The sequence below is a fragment of the Thalassophryne amazonica genome, chromosome 22 (genome assembly GCF_902500255.1).
Source record: "Thalassophryne amazonica chromosome 22, fThaAma1.1, whole genome shotgun sequence".
NCBI classification, from domain to species: domain Eukaryota; kingdom Metazoa; phylum Chordata; class Actinopteri; order Batrachoidiformes; family Batrachoididae; genus Thalassophryne; species Thalassophryne amazonica.
This window is the reverse complement of record NC_047124.1, coordinates 20,621,285-20,639,650: the sequence shown is the minus strand read 5'-3', so window position 1 is coordinate 20,639,650 and position 18,366 is coordinate 20,621,285. Positions and strand designations below refer to the sequence as shown.

The window sequence follows — 18,366 nt, the reverse complement described above, 5'->3', positions numbered from 1 at the left end:
TCCAGAATTTGGTGACTACAGAGTCTGCAAAAGATCTCTGTATTTGGCTTGATTACTTTTACAATTAATAGACATGGGCTTCCTGGATATAAGGGAGAATTTGATCTGATCTGCATACAACTAATATTATTGTAAGGATTTAGTAGTTAAGGGAGGTGGCGGCGTAATGGTTTGACCGTTGGACTGTGATGCTGACGATCACAGCCAAGCTCCCAACTGGCACTTCGAACAAGTTTGCTAGTGAATTGGAGAGATATGCATGTGTTTTGGGCCCTTCTGGAAATAAGCTTAGTGCTTTCCTTGGCTGGCCACGTTAAATAAGAACCTCTTCTTGAGTAGATGAGGTACAAAACATTGATTCAACATTGACATGATTGTAGCCAAATGTAGAAAGCTGATCAGTTTAAGAAAATGTCTTATTGAATTGGCTTATAACCACTAACCTCAATGACCTATTGCATTGAGGTTTGGGGAAACACATACAAAACGAATACAAAACAAATATTTTTACTCCAAAAGAAAGCCATAAGAATTATTAGTAACAAACCCTACAGTGAACCAACAAATCCATTAGTTGTCTCTTTACACATTTTAAAATTGTGGAACTTGGTTGATTACACCACAATTCAAATCATGTATAAAGTTAAAAACAAACTTTTTCCTCAGCATGTCCAGGATCTATTTAAAACGAGGGACTCCAGTTACAATTTGAGAGGAACGTTAGTATTTGAGAAGTAAAGATTTGAACTACTGTAAAAAATCATTGCATTTCTGTTAAAGATGTTAACATTTGGAATAATTGTCCTGATAACATCAAATTATCTGGTACCTTAGTCGGCTTTAAAAGGCTCTATAAGAACAATATAATTACTTATTATCTGATGAACTGGGTTTATTGATTTTGTTATTTGTTTTGGAGGATTGTGGACATTGTTTGGCTGGTTGTGTTTGAATTTTTTTTTATTATTATTGATTAATTTATACTGTTTGTGCTTGCTGTTTGCTGTTGTAAGTGGTGTGCGTGTGTGTGTGCGTGTATACATTTTACTTTTGTGGTAAAAGTGGTGGGCGTTTATAAGCTTTTGCTTCTACCCACACCCTTTTGGTCGCACAGGTTCACTGTTAAAATGATATATATATATATATATATATATATATATATATATAAACATTTTTTTTTTTTTTTTTTTTGTTATTGATGAGTCTATGTACTGAATAAATTCATTCGTTCATTCTAATGTTTGTGTAGGAACAGCAACCAACAAGCAGGTCTACCCAAAGTTGGTATTAGTAGCACAGAGGTAGTTGGTATTTTAGTAGAAAGTGACCACTTTGTTGCAAAGCATTTGAGTTTTAAGTAGCTCTGCACACAAAGTCATCAATAAAAGCCAACTTTACCTACAGATTTTCATACCTTGCATTCATCTTTTGACACCATCTGAACAGTTTTATTATTTCCTGGAGATACATCTCTCCAGTCAGCCTTAGCCTTAACCAGATTTTTTTGTTTGTTTTGGTATACGGATATGTATCTTTGTAAAATATCAATTATGATGTGTTTTCAAAACACAGACCAATTTTAATCATTTCCTTTTGTCATTTTTCTGTCTTTTCACAGACATGACTTCATTGGGGAGTTCAGCACCACCTACAGAGAACTAGCCAGAGGACGGAACCAGTTTAATGTCTATGAGGTGCGTTTGAGTGTATGTGTGTTTGCTACACTCATATCCAATCACCTTCTAATGGGTTGATTAATCCATTAAAAAAACATTCCACAAACCTAGATTTTTGGACTGCTTGTTGTATTGTCTTGATTTTTAGAGCAAATTATTACCAAAATGCAATAAGACATTTTCCTTCTGCAGTGCAGCAGCATGGAACCTGCATTTAGTCGAATACATCACCATTATAGAACTTCCCATAGAGAAAAAGCAAAACTCCATCTCTGGTGGCCAGAATGCATAAAACCTTAGTTACAGTTGTAACACTTTCATTTTTCCATCCACACTGTTTCTCTTGTTGATGCGCGCACACACACACTCACGAACACACGATAATGACAGTTATGATAGATGGCTTATCTTCTCTCAGTAAAAGTCAACTTTTTTTTGTTTAACAAAATGCCACACAGAGAGGATAACTCTCAGGGGGACGGTCAGTTTAAACAGCTGCGGCTTGCTTAATAGCTCCCAGATGTGCACAACGGCACACATACATCACAAGGCGTGTGCACACACAAAATATTTAATGGATTTCTGGCTCATTTCTGAGATGGAGGCTGAATGCATCTCCCAAGGTCATCTGTCTTCTTGTGCACGTGCGTGTGTTTGAGTTCAGTTGTGTTACGACCGCATTTTCATCATTGCACTTTAATTTGTGCATCCTTGTACGTCCCCATTACACTGTGAACTGAGGACAAATACATAAATCCAGACTGGTGCCTTTTGTTTCCCTGCACTTCTCTCTTTTCTTCTAACCTTGCCGGACTTTAATTAGAGTAACAAACTGATTTTTAAACCCATGTGCACTGTTTGGAATTCAACATTACTTAGAAATATGGCCCCGGTTGCTTTCTATATCACAGGAGAATTCTGATGCCTTAATGAGCTCCTAGGCCACAGGAACAAAATGATCTCAACTAACTAATAAAAAGTTGTTTCAAAATTGTAAAGTAAAACTAGTTTGATTGCACAGAAACCTTTCTTAAGGGAGTTCTGCCATTGCCAATTTTTAAAACACAATTTTCAAAGATTTCAGCAGATAAATAAATAATAATAATAATAAATTGGAGACTGAATTCTAGTGTAATCTGTGCTAAAATTAGCATTGTGGAACATTGTGAGGACTCTGTAAACATGCTTAAAAATTTTGTGATGTCACGATTAATCCAAAAAAAAGTGAATAATCAGATTTAATTGGTTCAGATTGGGGGTAATCTTATGTAATAGTAGATCCAAGTAGACAGTCTGGTACAATATATAGCAACCAAGACCTACTGTTGTCTGAGCAGAAGCCTCTTTCATGAAACTCATGAAAAGCATGTCGTGCTCTACAGCAGAAGACAGTTTTGAGATTTCAACAGTGGAAGTTCAGTATTTTGGAAAATGCAGCATTTTGCACACGCGAAAAAACAATCGTATTATGGGTATCATACATAATTGGGTGGGCTCAGCAATAATCAGTTACAAGCCAAAACCTGTAATGAGAGACCACCCTAATTCAATGAATTTGTGACTTCCTCACAATCATACTAGAGACCCTTTTTGTTTTAAGCTACTCCTCTGTGTTACTGTACTGTATGAATGAATATGTATGTGGCATCCACTACTGTAGTAAATGTCATTATTGTATTTATTTGAATTACATTTTCAGGTGATAAATCCAAAGAAGAAAGTAAAGAAGAAAAACTATGTCAATTCCGGAACGGTAAGGAAATATTCATTGGATCGGCTGCCAGCAGTATAAACTGTACACATGCATGTAGTTTGTGAAGTCTAGTGAAATGCAATAATGTACTGCACAAATTCAAGATTAGTACTTTGTTTATGGTGCTTCATATAGATTATTTTTCTAATTAGCAATGGTTGGCACAGCTAACCTAACGTTAGCGTCAATATCCACCAAGTTAACTGTGATAATGCTAAACTGAAAAACTTCAGAAACATTTAGCTGAAGCTACTGCTCACCGTTGTTATATGCATTCGATTTTGGCATACTATAATTTCCGGAGTATGTTGCACTGGAGTATAAGTCGCACCTATCAAAAAATGCCTCTGGAAGTGACTAAACCATTTATTATTCTAGCTTATTTTGTTTAGTGCTTTGTTTCCTGGGAAAGTCATATATATATATATATATATATATATATATATATTATTAATAAAAAAAAAGAGATTTTTCGGTATATAATTCACACCGGAATACAAATCACACGACCTCCAAAACTAGTAAAGTAACGCAACTTATACTGTGGGAAATACAGTAGTTTTTTTGTTGTTGTTGTTGTTCTAAAACTCTGAAAAACAGACCTAAAGAGCTAAAATTTTAATAAACTATAGTGTAAATGTCGATTTTCTTTAAAACGTTTAGCATGCTAATTAACTGAACCAGCAGTAGTTTTTCTTCAACATACAGCTTGTTCATGGAACACAAAGTGCTAAACAAATTAAAAAATGTTAAGAAATAAAAACATTAAAAACTATTTATATAATATAATTATTGCCTTTACTCTGCATAAGCCTCGTACTCCTTAACTCCTTGAGTTGATGCTTGTTGCCTTTGCGCCATGTGTTAATTTTGCTGATTGGATTAGCATGTAAGTTCCAGTGGGATCAAATGTGTGATTTAAAGGCTTCCAAACTTTTTTTACACTTAAAACCTACTCAAAAAAAAAGGAAAAAAGAGAAAAATGTAGCTGACTTAAACTTAACAAAACTGTTCCCACCGCTGTTAATTAGCGATGCCTTGGTTGTTCTGAAGAACCGCTTATCTGACTGAATATTGGATTTATGGATAGGAAGAAGTGAAATGATGTTGATTAGGATCAGTCATACATCAAGGTCAAGGTCCGATTTCCGTCCCCATGCCAATGTATAGGACAGAATTTAATTTTATTGCAGCGAGTCATGATGTTTATCAACGATGACATCAGTGTTGTCAGTAACACAAAGCTTTTTGTGCTCGCGTCACTTACAGGTCACGCTTCTGTCGTTCCTGGTGGACACTGAAGTCACCTTCCTGGACTACATCAAAGGAGGGTAGGTCGATGACGGTGTGGACATTTAAGGTGTAGATGAGAGTCATAGTTCTTAAATGAGAAGTGACACACTGAGTGCGCCCTGCCTCCGTAATAAACCCACTGTGGCTTTCTGCCTCCACTATACCAAAGATAACAATCTCTCAGTGTGAATGAATTAAATGAAATTGTGCCTGTGTGAGAAAGACAGAGAGAGAAAGCGAGAGAGAGATACTGCCTGGTGGCACAGAAGACCCAGGCTGTAAGATATGTGCATGTCCTTGTGTGTGCAATCTAGCAGTGTGTGTTGTGTGCACATGAATGTATACTCTGTACACCACCACATTGGAGATAAAAAAAGAAACAGTCAAGATGTTCTCGTTGTGTAGACTTTCATCTTTAAAGCTACAGTGTGCAGAATTTAGTGGCATCTAGTGGTGGGCTCATAGATTGTATTATACAGTTGCCAATCATGAGTTTGTTTCCTTTCACATTTTCACTTCTTTGGCTTCTCTTGTGATAAGCAACTTATATGATCCTACGTTTCAGAAAAATTTGGCATCTTATGGGACACGTTCCTTCCCGTTTAATCCCGAATAGCAAATCAGGGCCAGTTTTGAAGCATCACAGTAACTTCTTGATCCATTTTTGTCAACTTTGGACAAACTCGGTAGTTACGGCCGTCATTGCCACCAGATTTGAAATCGGGATCCACCTTTTGAACTGTTCAAAAATTTCATCCTGATTCTGAAAGTCGTTAATACTACGTGGTAACTTTGGGGTATTCGTTGTCTTAACAACTTCAGTCTTGTTTAAGTTTTTTTAAATGGGGCATTCGTAGTGACTTTGGCTTGAAACATGTTTGATTGCGCTCCATCGGGGTAAAAATTTGAAACCGAAGCAGCGTTTGCTGCAGTTTTCAATCATGTCTGGCCCAGGGCGCAGCTCCTTTCTTTTGTTTTTGGATGGGTTGCCAGGTCTGCACTTTATAAGCCAGCCTGTTGGAGGTGATCCAGATTAAGACGTTTCATCCCATTTTTGCACTTCATTGGATCGTGGGCGATCGTAGTAGAACGGCGCTCTGTGGAATAGCTCCATTAGGCAGTGTATAGGGGAGGAGAGATCACATCTAGGCTTGAGTCTCCCATGTGCCTTCTGGCAAACTGTCGCTGAAAAATACTTCCCTGTGCCACCAGCGTGAAACTGTATAACTGGCAAAAGCTGAATGATGCAAGTTTCTCCAATCACAGCCACAGAAGCATACTCGGGAGCTGTCATTGGGGTGTTGGTGGCTTCCCTCACGAGACTCCTTGCGTGGTCACTTAGATTTGGAATAGTGGCTGTAATTCTTAAGTGGTGAATGTGATATTTTTGTTAACCCCCTTGAATTAAAGGTAAACGTCTGCACTGCTGGTACATCATTGTTAATTTCTACACCAGTGTGTTGGTGTGTAGAGGCGAAATTCCAAATAGTGTGTAACTGCCCAGCTACTTATGGACCGGACTGTACATCACTCAGGAGAGTCGATCATGTGAAACCGGGTATGATGTGGATGTTCGCTCACACACTCCACCTTAACCTGAAAAATTCACCCAATATTCCATGTACGGTGTAGTTGGGAATATAAGTTATTATAGCACAGTCATCGGTTCTGGTTCACGAGAAATATGTGTGTAGAAAATCAAAGAAAACTGGTTTTCATCACCTTCATGAAAACCTGGCAACTGTGAGAAAACAGTTTGTGTTCTTGCTTACAGCTGGTTGTTGGGATTTTTTTTTTTTTTATGGTGTCTTTTGTGCATTTTGTGAGGATTTTAGAGTAAAATGCCAAAAATCAATGAGGGGATGATTCAGAGAGCCAATTTTAGTCTGAGCAAGTCTGCATTAAACTTTAAAGGTTTGATTAGTTGCAAGGTGGTAGTGCAGAATCGCTGCAGGTAAAGTGGTTTCAATTTGCACATTTAAGGAATGCCTTTGACCTTTTTTTTTAATCCCTCATTGATCTGTGGTTTCAGTGTTTGAGACAATACGTAATCTGTAGTGAAATGTATGATTTCATCACTGACAAGTAAAAAAATCATCATTGCTGTGACTTGAAGCCTCGGTTTGATTCTTTAGATTATCTCCCCATGCTTTGAAATGCATGAATATTCTCTTCATTTAGCTTCAAATTCTTGCCAGTTGGTCTTTCAGAAGCTTTTACAGGAAATTCAATGAATTCCTGAAATCTTCTATGCTGTTTAAAAAAAAAAGGCCTTCAGGCTGGTGTACGTAAACTTCTCACCCATTGAAAATTTGACATAGTGAATATAACATGAAATCTATCTTGTAGCTATTCATTTTAAGTAACTATATGATAGTAGAGTACATAGTTGGACTCACCGAGCACACGTGCTGTTAGCCTATGTGTATGTAAATTTATGCCTGCAGCTATATAATGTTGTAGAGTGAAATGAAACTATTTTCACAATGCATTTCCTATTCATTTCCATGCACATGGGCTACATGTTTTTTGTTTTTTTGCATTAATTGTTCAGAAATACAGTATAGGGTTACGACGAGAATAACAGTAATAAGTAAAAGACAAATTTACGTGTTTTTTTTTTTTTTTTCAGGATGGAAAATTCGCCATCTTGTTTTTGGTAATGACGAATATATGGAATCGTACAAATTTTTTGTGCATTACCTACCATATTTTCCAGAGTACAAGTCACACCGGAGCAAAGTCGCATTGGTCCAAAAATGCCTCTTTAAGAGGAAAAAGAAGTATATAAGCAGCACCGGAGTATAAGTTGCATTTATCATTTCATGCAAGAAGAAGCAAAATGAATTAAATCACTGTATTATTTATTTAAAAGGCACACGTTGTAAAGGAGCAGAGTTAACAAGCTAATTAATGTACTATAAGGGCTCAAAATGTGAGCACACAGTTTTTTTCAGCCACTGAACAGATCATATGCAGTGTTGCCACAGTTACTTTGAAAAAGTAATCTAATTACTGATTACTGATTACTCCTTGAAAAAGTAACTTAGTTACTTTACTGATTACTCAATTGGAAAAGTAAGTTAGATTACTACCGTATTTTCCGGACTATAAGTCGCACTTTTTTACATGTTTTGGCCGGGGGTGCGACCTATACTCCGGTGCGACTTATAAATGAAAAATATACCGGTAGGATCTCAATTAATTTACTGTAACAAAACAATTTTACGTGACAGAGTCGATCTATGTTTTAAAATGGCCACCGGAAAAGGAAATGCAATGCATCATGGGCACTGTAGTATGACGGCCATCCTATAGTTCACGCTGGTCGCGATAACCAATCAGAGAACAGAACTTTGGATGCGTGTTCCTCACCTCACCCACAGCGTGTGAAGCTGACGAACACGGTGCTTGCTGTTATTCCGGCTTGGCGAACAGAACAGCTTCAACCCTTGGATATCAATGTGAGCAGAGTGTTTAAGTTGACGCTGAGAGCTGCGTGGGAGCATTGGGTGAGCGACGGCGGAGGATTAGCGTGTGCACTTGGAAGGAGCTGGCGTCGATGATTGTGAAAAGCGTTTGAAGCAGACGAACATGGTGTTTATTCCGGGACGGCTAACAAGACAGCTTCAACCCTTGGATATCAGTGTGAGCAGAGTTGACGCTGAGAGCTGCATGGGAGCGCTGAGCGACGGCGGAGGATTAGCGTCTCCACTTGGAAGGAGCTGGATCGACAGCGCTGGGTGGTCATGAGCTGCGCAGGTAGGCGCTGCATGGTTCGGCTCGCAATGTGGTCCGCAAAATACAAACATATCTGTAGGTAAAATGCAGCTCACGAGAGGGCACTCGAGGCTTGTGTGACTGTTCCTGCGACTTCTGACTACCATAGAAAAATAAAAATTTTAACGTTACTGATAACATAACAAGACAACGGAGAAGGCCCGAAAAAATGCCACCAAAAAGAAAATCATACTCTGCAGATTACAAGTTGCGACTGGTGAAATATGCATCCGAAAACGGTAGCCGTCACAATATTATCATCTGAACTTTTCATGTTAACATACCTGTATGTCCATGGGACTTATAGTCCAGTGGACCTTATTTATGGTTTATTTTTCTTTATAATGGATAAAGTGGCTGGTGCGACTTATACTCCGGTGCGACTTATTTATGGTTTGTTTTTCTTTATAATGGATAAAGTGGCTGGTGCGACTTATACTCCGGTGCGACTTATAGTCCGGAAAATACGGTAGTTACTTTTTTAGTTACTTTCCCCAGCTGCCGACAACAACCCACCTCAACATGACAATGATACCTGTTTTGCCAAAACTCACTTTATAGTCATCCTTTCTTGACTTCAATGAAAATAAATACTTGTTTTATAAAAAGTAAAATAAAGACTTCTTTCTTGACCTCATATTTAACTGTTGACAGCACTGTAACAGTAAAATTTGCCATTTCTAACCTACATTGTTTATAAATGTAACTATTAAATTCATTCTAACATTTAAATTCTCTCTAAACATTTTACTTGTCGAAATTATTATTATTTTAAGTAGTATTAGTAGTTGTAGTAAAAAAAAGGCTTCAAAACTGGACCTTTAATCTAGGGGTGTTGTGGGGGGGGCACATCCCTGCCCTACGCCCTCATTCCATCTGGATTCGCCCCTGCTTTGGCGTTCAAGCACAAAGAATGGATAACATTTATTTATGCAGAAAACATGACCAGATTTACAGGTAAGAAAGCTTTCACGTCATGTGGTCCTCAGAAAGTGAGTTTAGGTGCATTTGAGTGGAAAATAATGTTAGTTGTTGACGCGTCGCTTAGGATCAGCTGTTTTTAGCAGCAGATACGGAGCGGTTCGGAGAAAAAAAGCATAAAAATGTCTTTGTAAAACTCAGTGCAGGTGTGCTGTTGTCACCACGCTTTAAGAGGTGAGGACGAGTCGACCTGCTACAAAAAACCGCGGATGAGAAGCTCACAGCTCGCTTAAAGTGGGCAGTTCAGTCGAAGCCCAACCCCCTGCCCACAGACCAAGTTTAATGCTGCTATCAACCCACAATGTAAAAATAATAGTAACGCACAGTGACTTGGAGAAGTAACTTTAATCTGATTACTGATTTGGAAAGATTAACGCGTTAGATTACTCGTTACTAAAAAAAAAGTGGTCAGATTAGTGTAACGCGTTACCGGCATCACTGATCATATGTGAGGTGAACGTACAACATAATTTAAACTACTTTTTTAGTACATTTATAAAATGAACTCACCATTAATTTTCTTCAGTTGAAAGAGCTGTCCTTGTACTTCTAAATAATGTTTCTCCCAAACAGAGGAAAAAAAGTCCATCTTTATTCAGAAGTGTGGCATTCCAGTAAAAAACGTGTTACAGTATTCCTTCAGAACAAATCATCTTTCTTTCTTTCTTTGTTTCGTGATCTTATTCTGGTGGTTGTGAGGTCCCCTTCTGGAAGCAAAGCATCTTGGGACAGATTTATGCGACACCATAACTTTGGGTGTGAAGGGGGGCTAATAAGCCCGCGTTTTTTTGGACATTTCCTGCGTCCTCATTTAACTATGGATTATTAAATGGACTTTTTGGGCACAGCACTGACCTCTTCCAGTTCAAACTTACAATAAGTTCAGTTTTTAAATCAGCTCACAGTATCATTTATCTGTTGCTGTGGAAATGAACGTTGTTTCATTTCCGCCGTAACAATGCGCACAGCAGCAGATGTTCGTGTCTGTTTTTACGATGCAGTTCTTTGTGTCATTAGACACTCTTTTCTGTTTGATAAAGACAGTTATTCATATTTATTTGCTAGAAGTGAGCATGACCGCTAATTGTATTTTAACTGGAGTATTTTAACATGAAGAAAAGCTCCAAATAGTGACGCCATGACGATCGCTCTTTTAAAGCACGCTTTAAGTATGACCCGATTCGCTTTTAAACGCATGCTGAAAATAATCAAGCCCTGTTAAGAAGTTTAATGATGTGATTCCCATTTCAAGTGTAAAGAAAATTTGTGTTTCTTTTTTCTGTATATAAGTCGCAGGAGCTCTCAAGCTAGTTTAAAAAAAATGCGACTTATGCGCTGGAGAATACGGTACTTTTCATAGGTTTTACCACAGTTGTGTCATAAGTATCTTGCACAAAATGCCCAGTGCTCACTGTTTAACACCAAAAACGGTCCAAGCTGTAGATGTTCTAATTGCGTAACTGGCAGATTGTGAGTTGGCGCGCAAATGTACAAACACACTTTGGCACTTGCTCACTTCCCTGAAATCCCTCATGCGTTGTAGTCTAGTTGGACCCACTGTGCAGGTATTTTGTCAGTTCATGTTCATCCAGCTGCCCTCCACACTGATTGACAGCTCTTTTGCAGTTCCAACCCAATCAGTTAATTGTTAATTTGGACCTAATTAGGAACGCGATCCGCTGGCAGCATTAGCATAAATGCCTGATTTTAAGAGGGCTTCATCTCAACCCAGAACATCGCTGCTCACTCTCTTTTTCTTTTTTAATTCCTTCTTATCATGCATGAGTACCACCCATGGCTTTCAACAAAGACGCCTTTATGCCTGTGCACAAGAATTAAAAAAGAAGCCTTTGTTGGCGATATCTTTCAGCTTGAGTCACCGGTTTCTAAGCGCTCCTGTCAATCACAGTGACAGATATTGTTTTGGTTCGAGAAACGAAGCACTTTGGAGCTCGTCTTGTGGTAAAAATCACCCTGGGAGGTGCTCATTAGTTAGAAGAGCACACCGAGGATCATGACAAAGATTGATGTCAAATTTCTTTCATGAATCGCAGACTTTTTGGGTTCGGCCTAACAAAGGAGCAAGTTTAGAAGTTTAGGTAAATCTGGCTTAATGCAGGTATGTGAGTTTTATATCTCCCCTCTTGTGGACCAGTAGGCACTGGCCAACCAACATCTGTTTGCATATCGCCAGGAGTCACATTGCACAACTCCTGATGCTGTTTTTAGGCCACTCTGTGCATTCGTGCATGCACGGCTTCTCCTCTCAAAGAGGAAAAGCAACATTAAACAATGATAGTTGTTCCCCCATTACATTGCAATCTTTTCACTTTAACTCTGCCTTTATTTTGCAAAAAGAGAAAAAAAAAATTGCTAATACTTTCCTGAACTTGGCAAAAGGAGGATTAAAGCTTGTTAAAAATTAAAAAAAAGAAAAAGCTGGTAAATGCGTAAAGGTTCCCATGCGTAAATTAGAGCTGTAGAATTTTTGTTGTACCTGCAGGACCATAAAAGATAAAGTTGAGTGTTTAAGGCAGGCCTCTGTGGTGACGACCCCCTGCCTGTGGAAATTCTTTATCTTTCCTGCCAGAACATTTGGTTGCCGTTCATGTTTCAACCTGTTCTGCAGGGCTACAATAATCTTGCACCCGGTGTGTTCATTACCCGTGAACAGGCGATCTCGTATACCTGCAGCAGAAACGGAAGTGTGATGTCATCTGGATTTGCACTTTCTGCCAGTGGCCTTTTCGGCGTGCAGTCAGAACGTGATATTCAAGCACTCAGAGAGACGGAAAGATGCAAGATTAAAACCTTGCATTTTCATTTCCTGTCCAGGGTGTACCCCGCCTCACGCCGTAATGACTGCTGGGATAGGCTCCAGCCCCTCCGTGACCCCTACTTGGAGTAAGCAGTTGAAGATGAGTGAGTCAGGTGTTTACAAAAATCAAATGAACAATCAATGTGTAACAGTAATTAAAAAGAAATGTGAAACATAAACGTTGATGCACCTATTGTTTGGCAAAATGGAAAATGTACAGGAGGCGAAAATTGAGTTTGAGGGCCTTATAACACAATGCACAAAAATAGCACCCAGCGCTAGTTTCCAACAAACGCAGCTGTATTTTCAACCAGCAGGCAGTTTGTTTGAATTACAACTGGCCTTATTGTGTAACCGCAGGTGTGCTTGTCTTAAAAGGACATGTGGTCAGGCCCAGTGCTAATGCATTGATATCTCGAGGCAGCAGGAAGCGGTGGTGCTATGGACCACAAAAATCCTGGTCTGGCATTGAGCGTAGCATAATTGGGATGTTTACACAATTCACTTTTAAGTTGCGGCTTACAAATGCGGATTCACAATGAACATACAGTGTATTCTACTTGTACAGGTGACAAAAGTGATTTAATTTAAAATAATTATATTTTCCTGAATATAACTCACACTAAGTCATAAGTCGCACATGTTAAAAAAGGCCTCTTTAAGGGGGAAAAACCCATTTCTAACTTGCACCAGAATATATGTTTTTGTATTATCAGCTCATTAATTTGGGATTTTTGTGCATTGTTGTTGTGTACTTCTTATTATTGGCATTTATTCTTTTATTATTCAAGTTTATTTTGTTTAGAGTCTTTCATGCCTGTGAAAGTCCTATACAAATAGTTACTATAATTATTATTATGAGTAATAAATGCGTTTTCTATATACAAGTCACACCTGAGTATAAATTGCAGGTCCTCCAAAACTAGTTAAAAAAAACTCTGGAAAATACTGTAAATGAAATAAAAGTAAACACTTGGAAAAATATAAAAGTACACCTTTCTGCTTTGTTGCTTCACTTCAGGTGGCTTTGGCGGCTGCTCTCTGCAACGCATTGAGCATAGATCCATAAACTCACCAGGAACAATGAAAAATGTGTATGAAGGAAAATAATTTGTCTGACATCTCCAAGTGGAAATAATTGGAGTTTTGTTGGTTATTTTTTGTATTTGATAACGGATATTTCATCACACAAGACTTGCTAACGTTGATTATAATGTTGACAGATTTGCACTTCTGCAATTTTAGGAACATGCAACAAAACAAACAAACAAAGAAACAAACTTAAAGGCTTCTTCATTGGGATCTTTATTAAGATTTCTTCCAGAATTCCACTATACGTGTATTGCACTTTTCTGTTGCAAACAGCGCCCTCCCTCTCTGCTGCTTAATGACATGTTTGTATGTTTGTCCCAAATGGCCGGCAACTGGCTCATTACTGTCACAGCTAATGACCAAGAGGAACTCTGTTTGCTCCCTCAGACATTGATTAGCAAAACCTGATTGTCTGCAGCCCCTTTCTGGTTGTTTTCTATTGGAAAGGGAGGAGAAAAACATGGATGTGTGGGAGGTGGTTGAAGGTGGTTGGTAGTAGTGGTGGTGGTGGGGGGGGGGGGGGGGGTTGAAGAGTCAAGAGTCTTGTTAATTAATGAATCACCTCTCGTCTTTGTGTCTTCCAAGGACCCAGATTAACTTCACCGTGGCCATTGATTTCACAGCTTCCAATGGTGAGCATCCTTTTCGAAATTGCAAATACACTCTGTGTGCACACATGCTCAAGGAGGCACATTAACACACAAGCAGTGCTTATTGTGTAAATGCAGAAGAAGACTAAAGTAATTAATATTGGCCTCCTTACATCAAATCTATGACGTGGTCTGATTTCCATCACTAAGGATTCGAGCTAAGACTGATTCTGGACAGACATAATAGGACAACTGATAACAACAGAGGCAATCGTTTGTACTTGATCTTCTTTAGTGCCCACTGACACACCAGTCCAAGAGTGATGTGTCATCTGCTTCTGTAACAGCAGCATGAATTATTTGATGTATCATATTAATATCACTTTACGGTAATTTCAGGCCTACAGTGACAGAGCGTCAAACATGAAGCACATTTTTTGTTTAATTAATAGTCACTGGTGTTAAAACGAAACAACAAATCATTTTAATTTATTCAGTGTTATCACTGGCTCGTGCAATAAATTTAATCAGTCTCATTTTGAAATTTAAATGCTCTATGAGTGTTGATTTTGACCTATAAAGCACAACGAAAGCCACATAAAGCCTGTGACAGTCAAGCTCCATGCAGCTTCAGTCACACCTGCACCTAATTTTCATCATCCATGTAATAAGAGTATTCCGTGCAACAAGCCCAGACATGTCCAGTAGGTGGAAGTGTTCAGTAGGTGCCAGACAGGTCGACGGGGCATTACACAAACAAAACAGACTTGCTTTTTGGATTGATTTGTTGGCTCAAAGTTAACAGTCTAATCCTTTTATCCTCTTGATATCTCCTTTTATTTGGAAAATTCCAAGATAATAGCATTTATTGTTTAAGTTATCCTGTTAACTCACTGCACATTACCAGGTACTTGCATAGGCTCATCCAAAGGTTAGGAATCAGCCAGTTAGCCAAGACACATATTGTGTCGTATTGTTTCTAATTATTATTATTATTATTGTTGTTAAAAAGGTTAGGCCTCTTTGTTTAAACCAGTGTGTTTAAACTTTAGGTCTTGATTGTTAAAAATCAGCAGTGGTGTAATTTGTAGAGTGGTTTGTCCATTAACCAAAGGGTTATATTTACTCTTGTCAGGCTTGAATGATGTTGCAACGTTTTTCCTCCGGCTGTTCAGATGTTAAATGTACAGGAAACCGAAGCTTTGTCTGCGGCGTGTCTATGTTTAAACAGGTAACCCGGCACAGCCCACTTCGCTGCACTACATGAGCCCCTACCAGCTGAACGCCTACGCCATCGCCCTGAAGGCTGTTGGGGAGATCATCCAGGACTACGACAGCGACAAGATGTTCCCTGCCCTGGGTTTCGGGGCCAAGCTGCCTCCTGACTGGCGGGTCTCCCACGAGTTTGCCTTGGTGAGGGTGGGACAAGGAAGGAAGGAAGAGTTGAAGGGAGTGACGTGGGGGATGTTTAGGCACTTGAATTCATCTATGATGGGCAGCACGTTAATTAATGTCGAAGATGATGATGAACGTGGTGGACAAAGCTTCCAAGCATCTTAATTTCTTCGTGAAATTTCACAATAATGTCGATTTGTCCTCTTGCGTATATGCTCTTTGGTCAACTCTGATGTAATTTTATGTCCCTTTCCACATTAAAACAGTGTAGGATTCGAAACTTTGGGGCTACATGGATGCTGTCTGTGGCTCAGTATGTCTTCTGCCTGCTGAGGCACATTCTTCTAAACTTGACAGCTCGGTCTCACTACACGGTAGAAATTTGGAAGCCCTCGTGATGGAGAGCTACTGGCCATATTTTGGTGGGAGTTCTGTCCATAAATTTACTCTTCTAATCCAATGACATTTTTCTCGCGAATCTGATTGGTTAATCGTGAGATTTCCCACCATAAAATGTCACGTGGACGGTGGCAAAATATTAAAACTGTTTCACATTTGATGTGTTACTCCGCCCCTTGACCACGTTGCTGCGCAGGTGTCACTAATGGCGCTGTCAGCTGAAAGCAACAGAAACGAATGCAGGGACGAGGATGCCAAAATGCGTGGATTTTATGGATTTAACTGGATTGATTGATTGAATTTAACGTGGATTTAACTCGATGCAGCTGACAAGATGGAGAAATCTGTGAGTCTGCTCACAGAATTTCCAGTTTGGCATGAACACGCTGTTACGGTAAGCTTTGACGAGCTGACCACACCTTTTCACAATGGTTCACCGACCAAATTACTTACAGAAAAATAAACTGTGCAAACGATGGAATTGGATTAGAATGGGAATGTCGCTGTTGTGTCTGATGATTTGCGGACATTCATGCTGGATTACGGTCACAAATAGCTATTTACCAGGTCCGCTAATGCGTTGCCGGTGTCACAGACCGAACAGTCCGCCCCTAAATATCAGTCCGCCTTTTGCGTCTGTGCATCTATCATTTTGGATGACAGCAGCACGTCTCTTCATCCAAAGCAATCAGATGGATTAATGGGATTATTAACCATCAGACAATAAAGATATGTGTCGCTGAGATAGATGACTGGAGTGCAGTTTGAAGCAGAAACGAGGTGTTAATCTGTGAACCGCGTCATCGGGGGAGATAGATTTTTAGGGGGACCGTTCGGTCTGCAACACTGGTAAAACTCAATTTGCGACCGTAAAATGTAGCTTGGATGTCTGCAAATCATCAAACAAAACAGGCTTATTCCCTAATTTATGTTTTGAGAGCCAGTATAACTCAGTAGGCCTGAATGGTGGGGAGTTTATATTTAAGGTTGCCTAATGTGGAGTTAGTATTGCAACACCTAACGGCTCAGATGTGCCTGTAATTATCTTGCTACAGTTCCAGCTTTGAAAACTGTAAAGCTAACATTGGGTTAAGCAACCATAATTGCCTCCATTGATAAGACAGGCTGTATTTGGACCACCAGGCTGTCTCAGTATCTTGATGGGACATTTTGCACCATATTTCCTCTTGTTCATATTCCCATAGATAATAACAAGCGCAATGATGGTGTGAAAAGCACAAGAGTAGGCTTCCAGCTTATTGTTTTCACCAGAATCAAACACCAAAGCCCTTTGTGGAGACCCAACAATTTTCACCAAGAGCTTGTCAGTAATACAAGAGAACTCTAGACCAATTTTTCTACCATCAGTATAATTAAACTCAGAGCTGAATAAACAAGTTGACACTCATCCTGGAAGATATTTGGAAGGGATACATTTTGGGATCAGTCTTATCTTAAAAGATCACTATGTCACAGTTAATTACAGATAATCAGGGATTACAAAAACTGTGTTTGAAGTTTAATCAAGTTGATGATGCCCGACTTTGATTTTTAAACTTGGGGAACGAAAGAAAACTGACGTACTTCACCCCAGAAAGAATGACAAACATGTAAACGACAAAAATTGTGTCTTATCCTGCAGAACGGAAACCCGCAGAACCCGTACTGTGCAGGCATTGACGGCGTGATGGAAGCATACTATCAGAGTCTGAAGTCAGTTCGACTCTATGGACCCACCAACTTCTCTCCTGTTATCAACCACGTAGCTAGGTAACAAACACAAATTAAACCTTCAACAACCAGAAAATGGCTTGCTTACTTAAGAAAAAAAAAAACATATTCAATGAATTTCTTTCTCAACTTGTTGGATCACTGACTTTACACGATGGAGAGGGAAACTGGCTATAGAGACCAAAACTGTTGTACCAGGCTGTAAACATGTTTATTTCTGGTCTAAAATTAGACATTTTAACATGAGCTTCTATGGGAATCTGCTCACTTTTGAAGCCAGCCTCAATTGGCCATTTCGAGGAACTGCAACTTGCTCTCTCCTCTGTGTGTTTTCTTTTGCGATGTCCAGAGTTTGGGGCTTAGTTTTACTGCAGTTGTTCTATCACAGTCTTGTCATTATTATTGCCATTCTGAGATTTTTGTGCTTTTTTAACATTCCACCTTTGCCATCACTGCTTATGTAATGAAGCTCAGGTGATCCTGGCGCACATGTGAAAGAACACAATACCTTTTGCACTTTGACTGACGCTTGACTTGTGTTCTCAGGCTTTTCCGTATTGTGATGATTGCAGCAAGTCCTGCCAGGTCACCTGACGGGCTGATTGTGTGTTTGTTTGTGTCTGTGGTACGTTTCGAAAAGCACATCTCCAGAATGGATTCCCTGCTGGCTGCCACTGGCTGCAAACTGTGGAAGGGACCTCTCGAACGGAGGTGTGCCCCAATGAGACGGGGACTGATGAGACACATATCCTCATATAAAATCAACAATAACGATTCTAATAATACGAGGTCTGTTAGAAAAATATCGGACCTTTTTATTTTTTGCAAAAACTATATGGATTTGAATCATGTGCGCTT

At 39.3% G+C, this 18,366-nt stretch overlaps 1 protein-coding gene across 2 annotated transcripts in view; it reads left to right on the top strand.

Annotated features, from left to right (window-relative positions):
- The window catches only part of LOC117503858 (copine-8), a 141,759-nt gene that overhangs the window by 106,685 nt on the left and 16,708 nt on the right, over window positions 1–18,366 (top strand). For both annotated transcript variants that reach the window (XR_004558686.1, XM_034163134.1), the window contains exons 11-16: window positions 1,619–1,694; window positions 3,376–3,429; window positions 4,699–4,760; window positions 13,979–14,025; window positions 15,215–15,396; window positions 17,420–17,547. Coding sequence is in view for 1 of the 2 variants with exons in the window: in XM_034163134.1 (XP_034019025.1) it covers window positions 1,619–1,694; window positions 3,376–3,429; window positions 4,699–4,760; window positions 13,979–14,025; window positions 15,215–15,396; window positions 17,420–17,547 (549 nt within the window). In the remaining variant the exon portion in view is untranslated. The remainder of the gene's footprint in view (window positions 1–1,618; window positions 1,695–3,375; window positions 3,430–4,698; window positions 4,761–13,978; window positions 14,026–15,214; window positions 15,397–17,419; window positions 17,548–18,366) is intronic.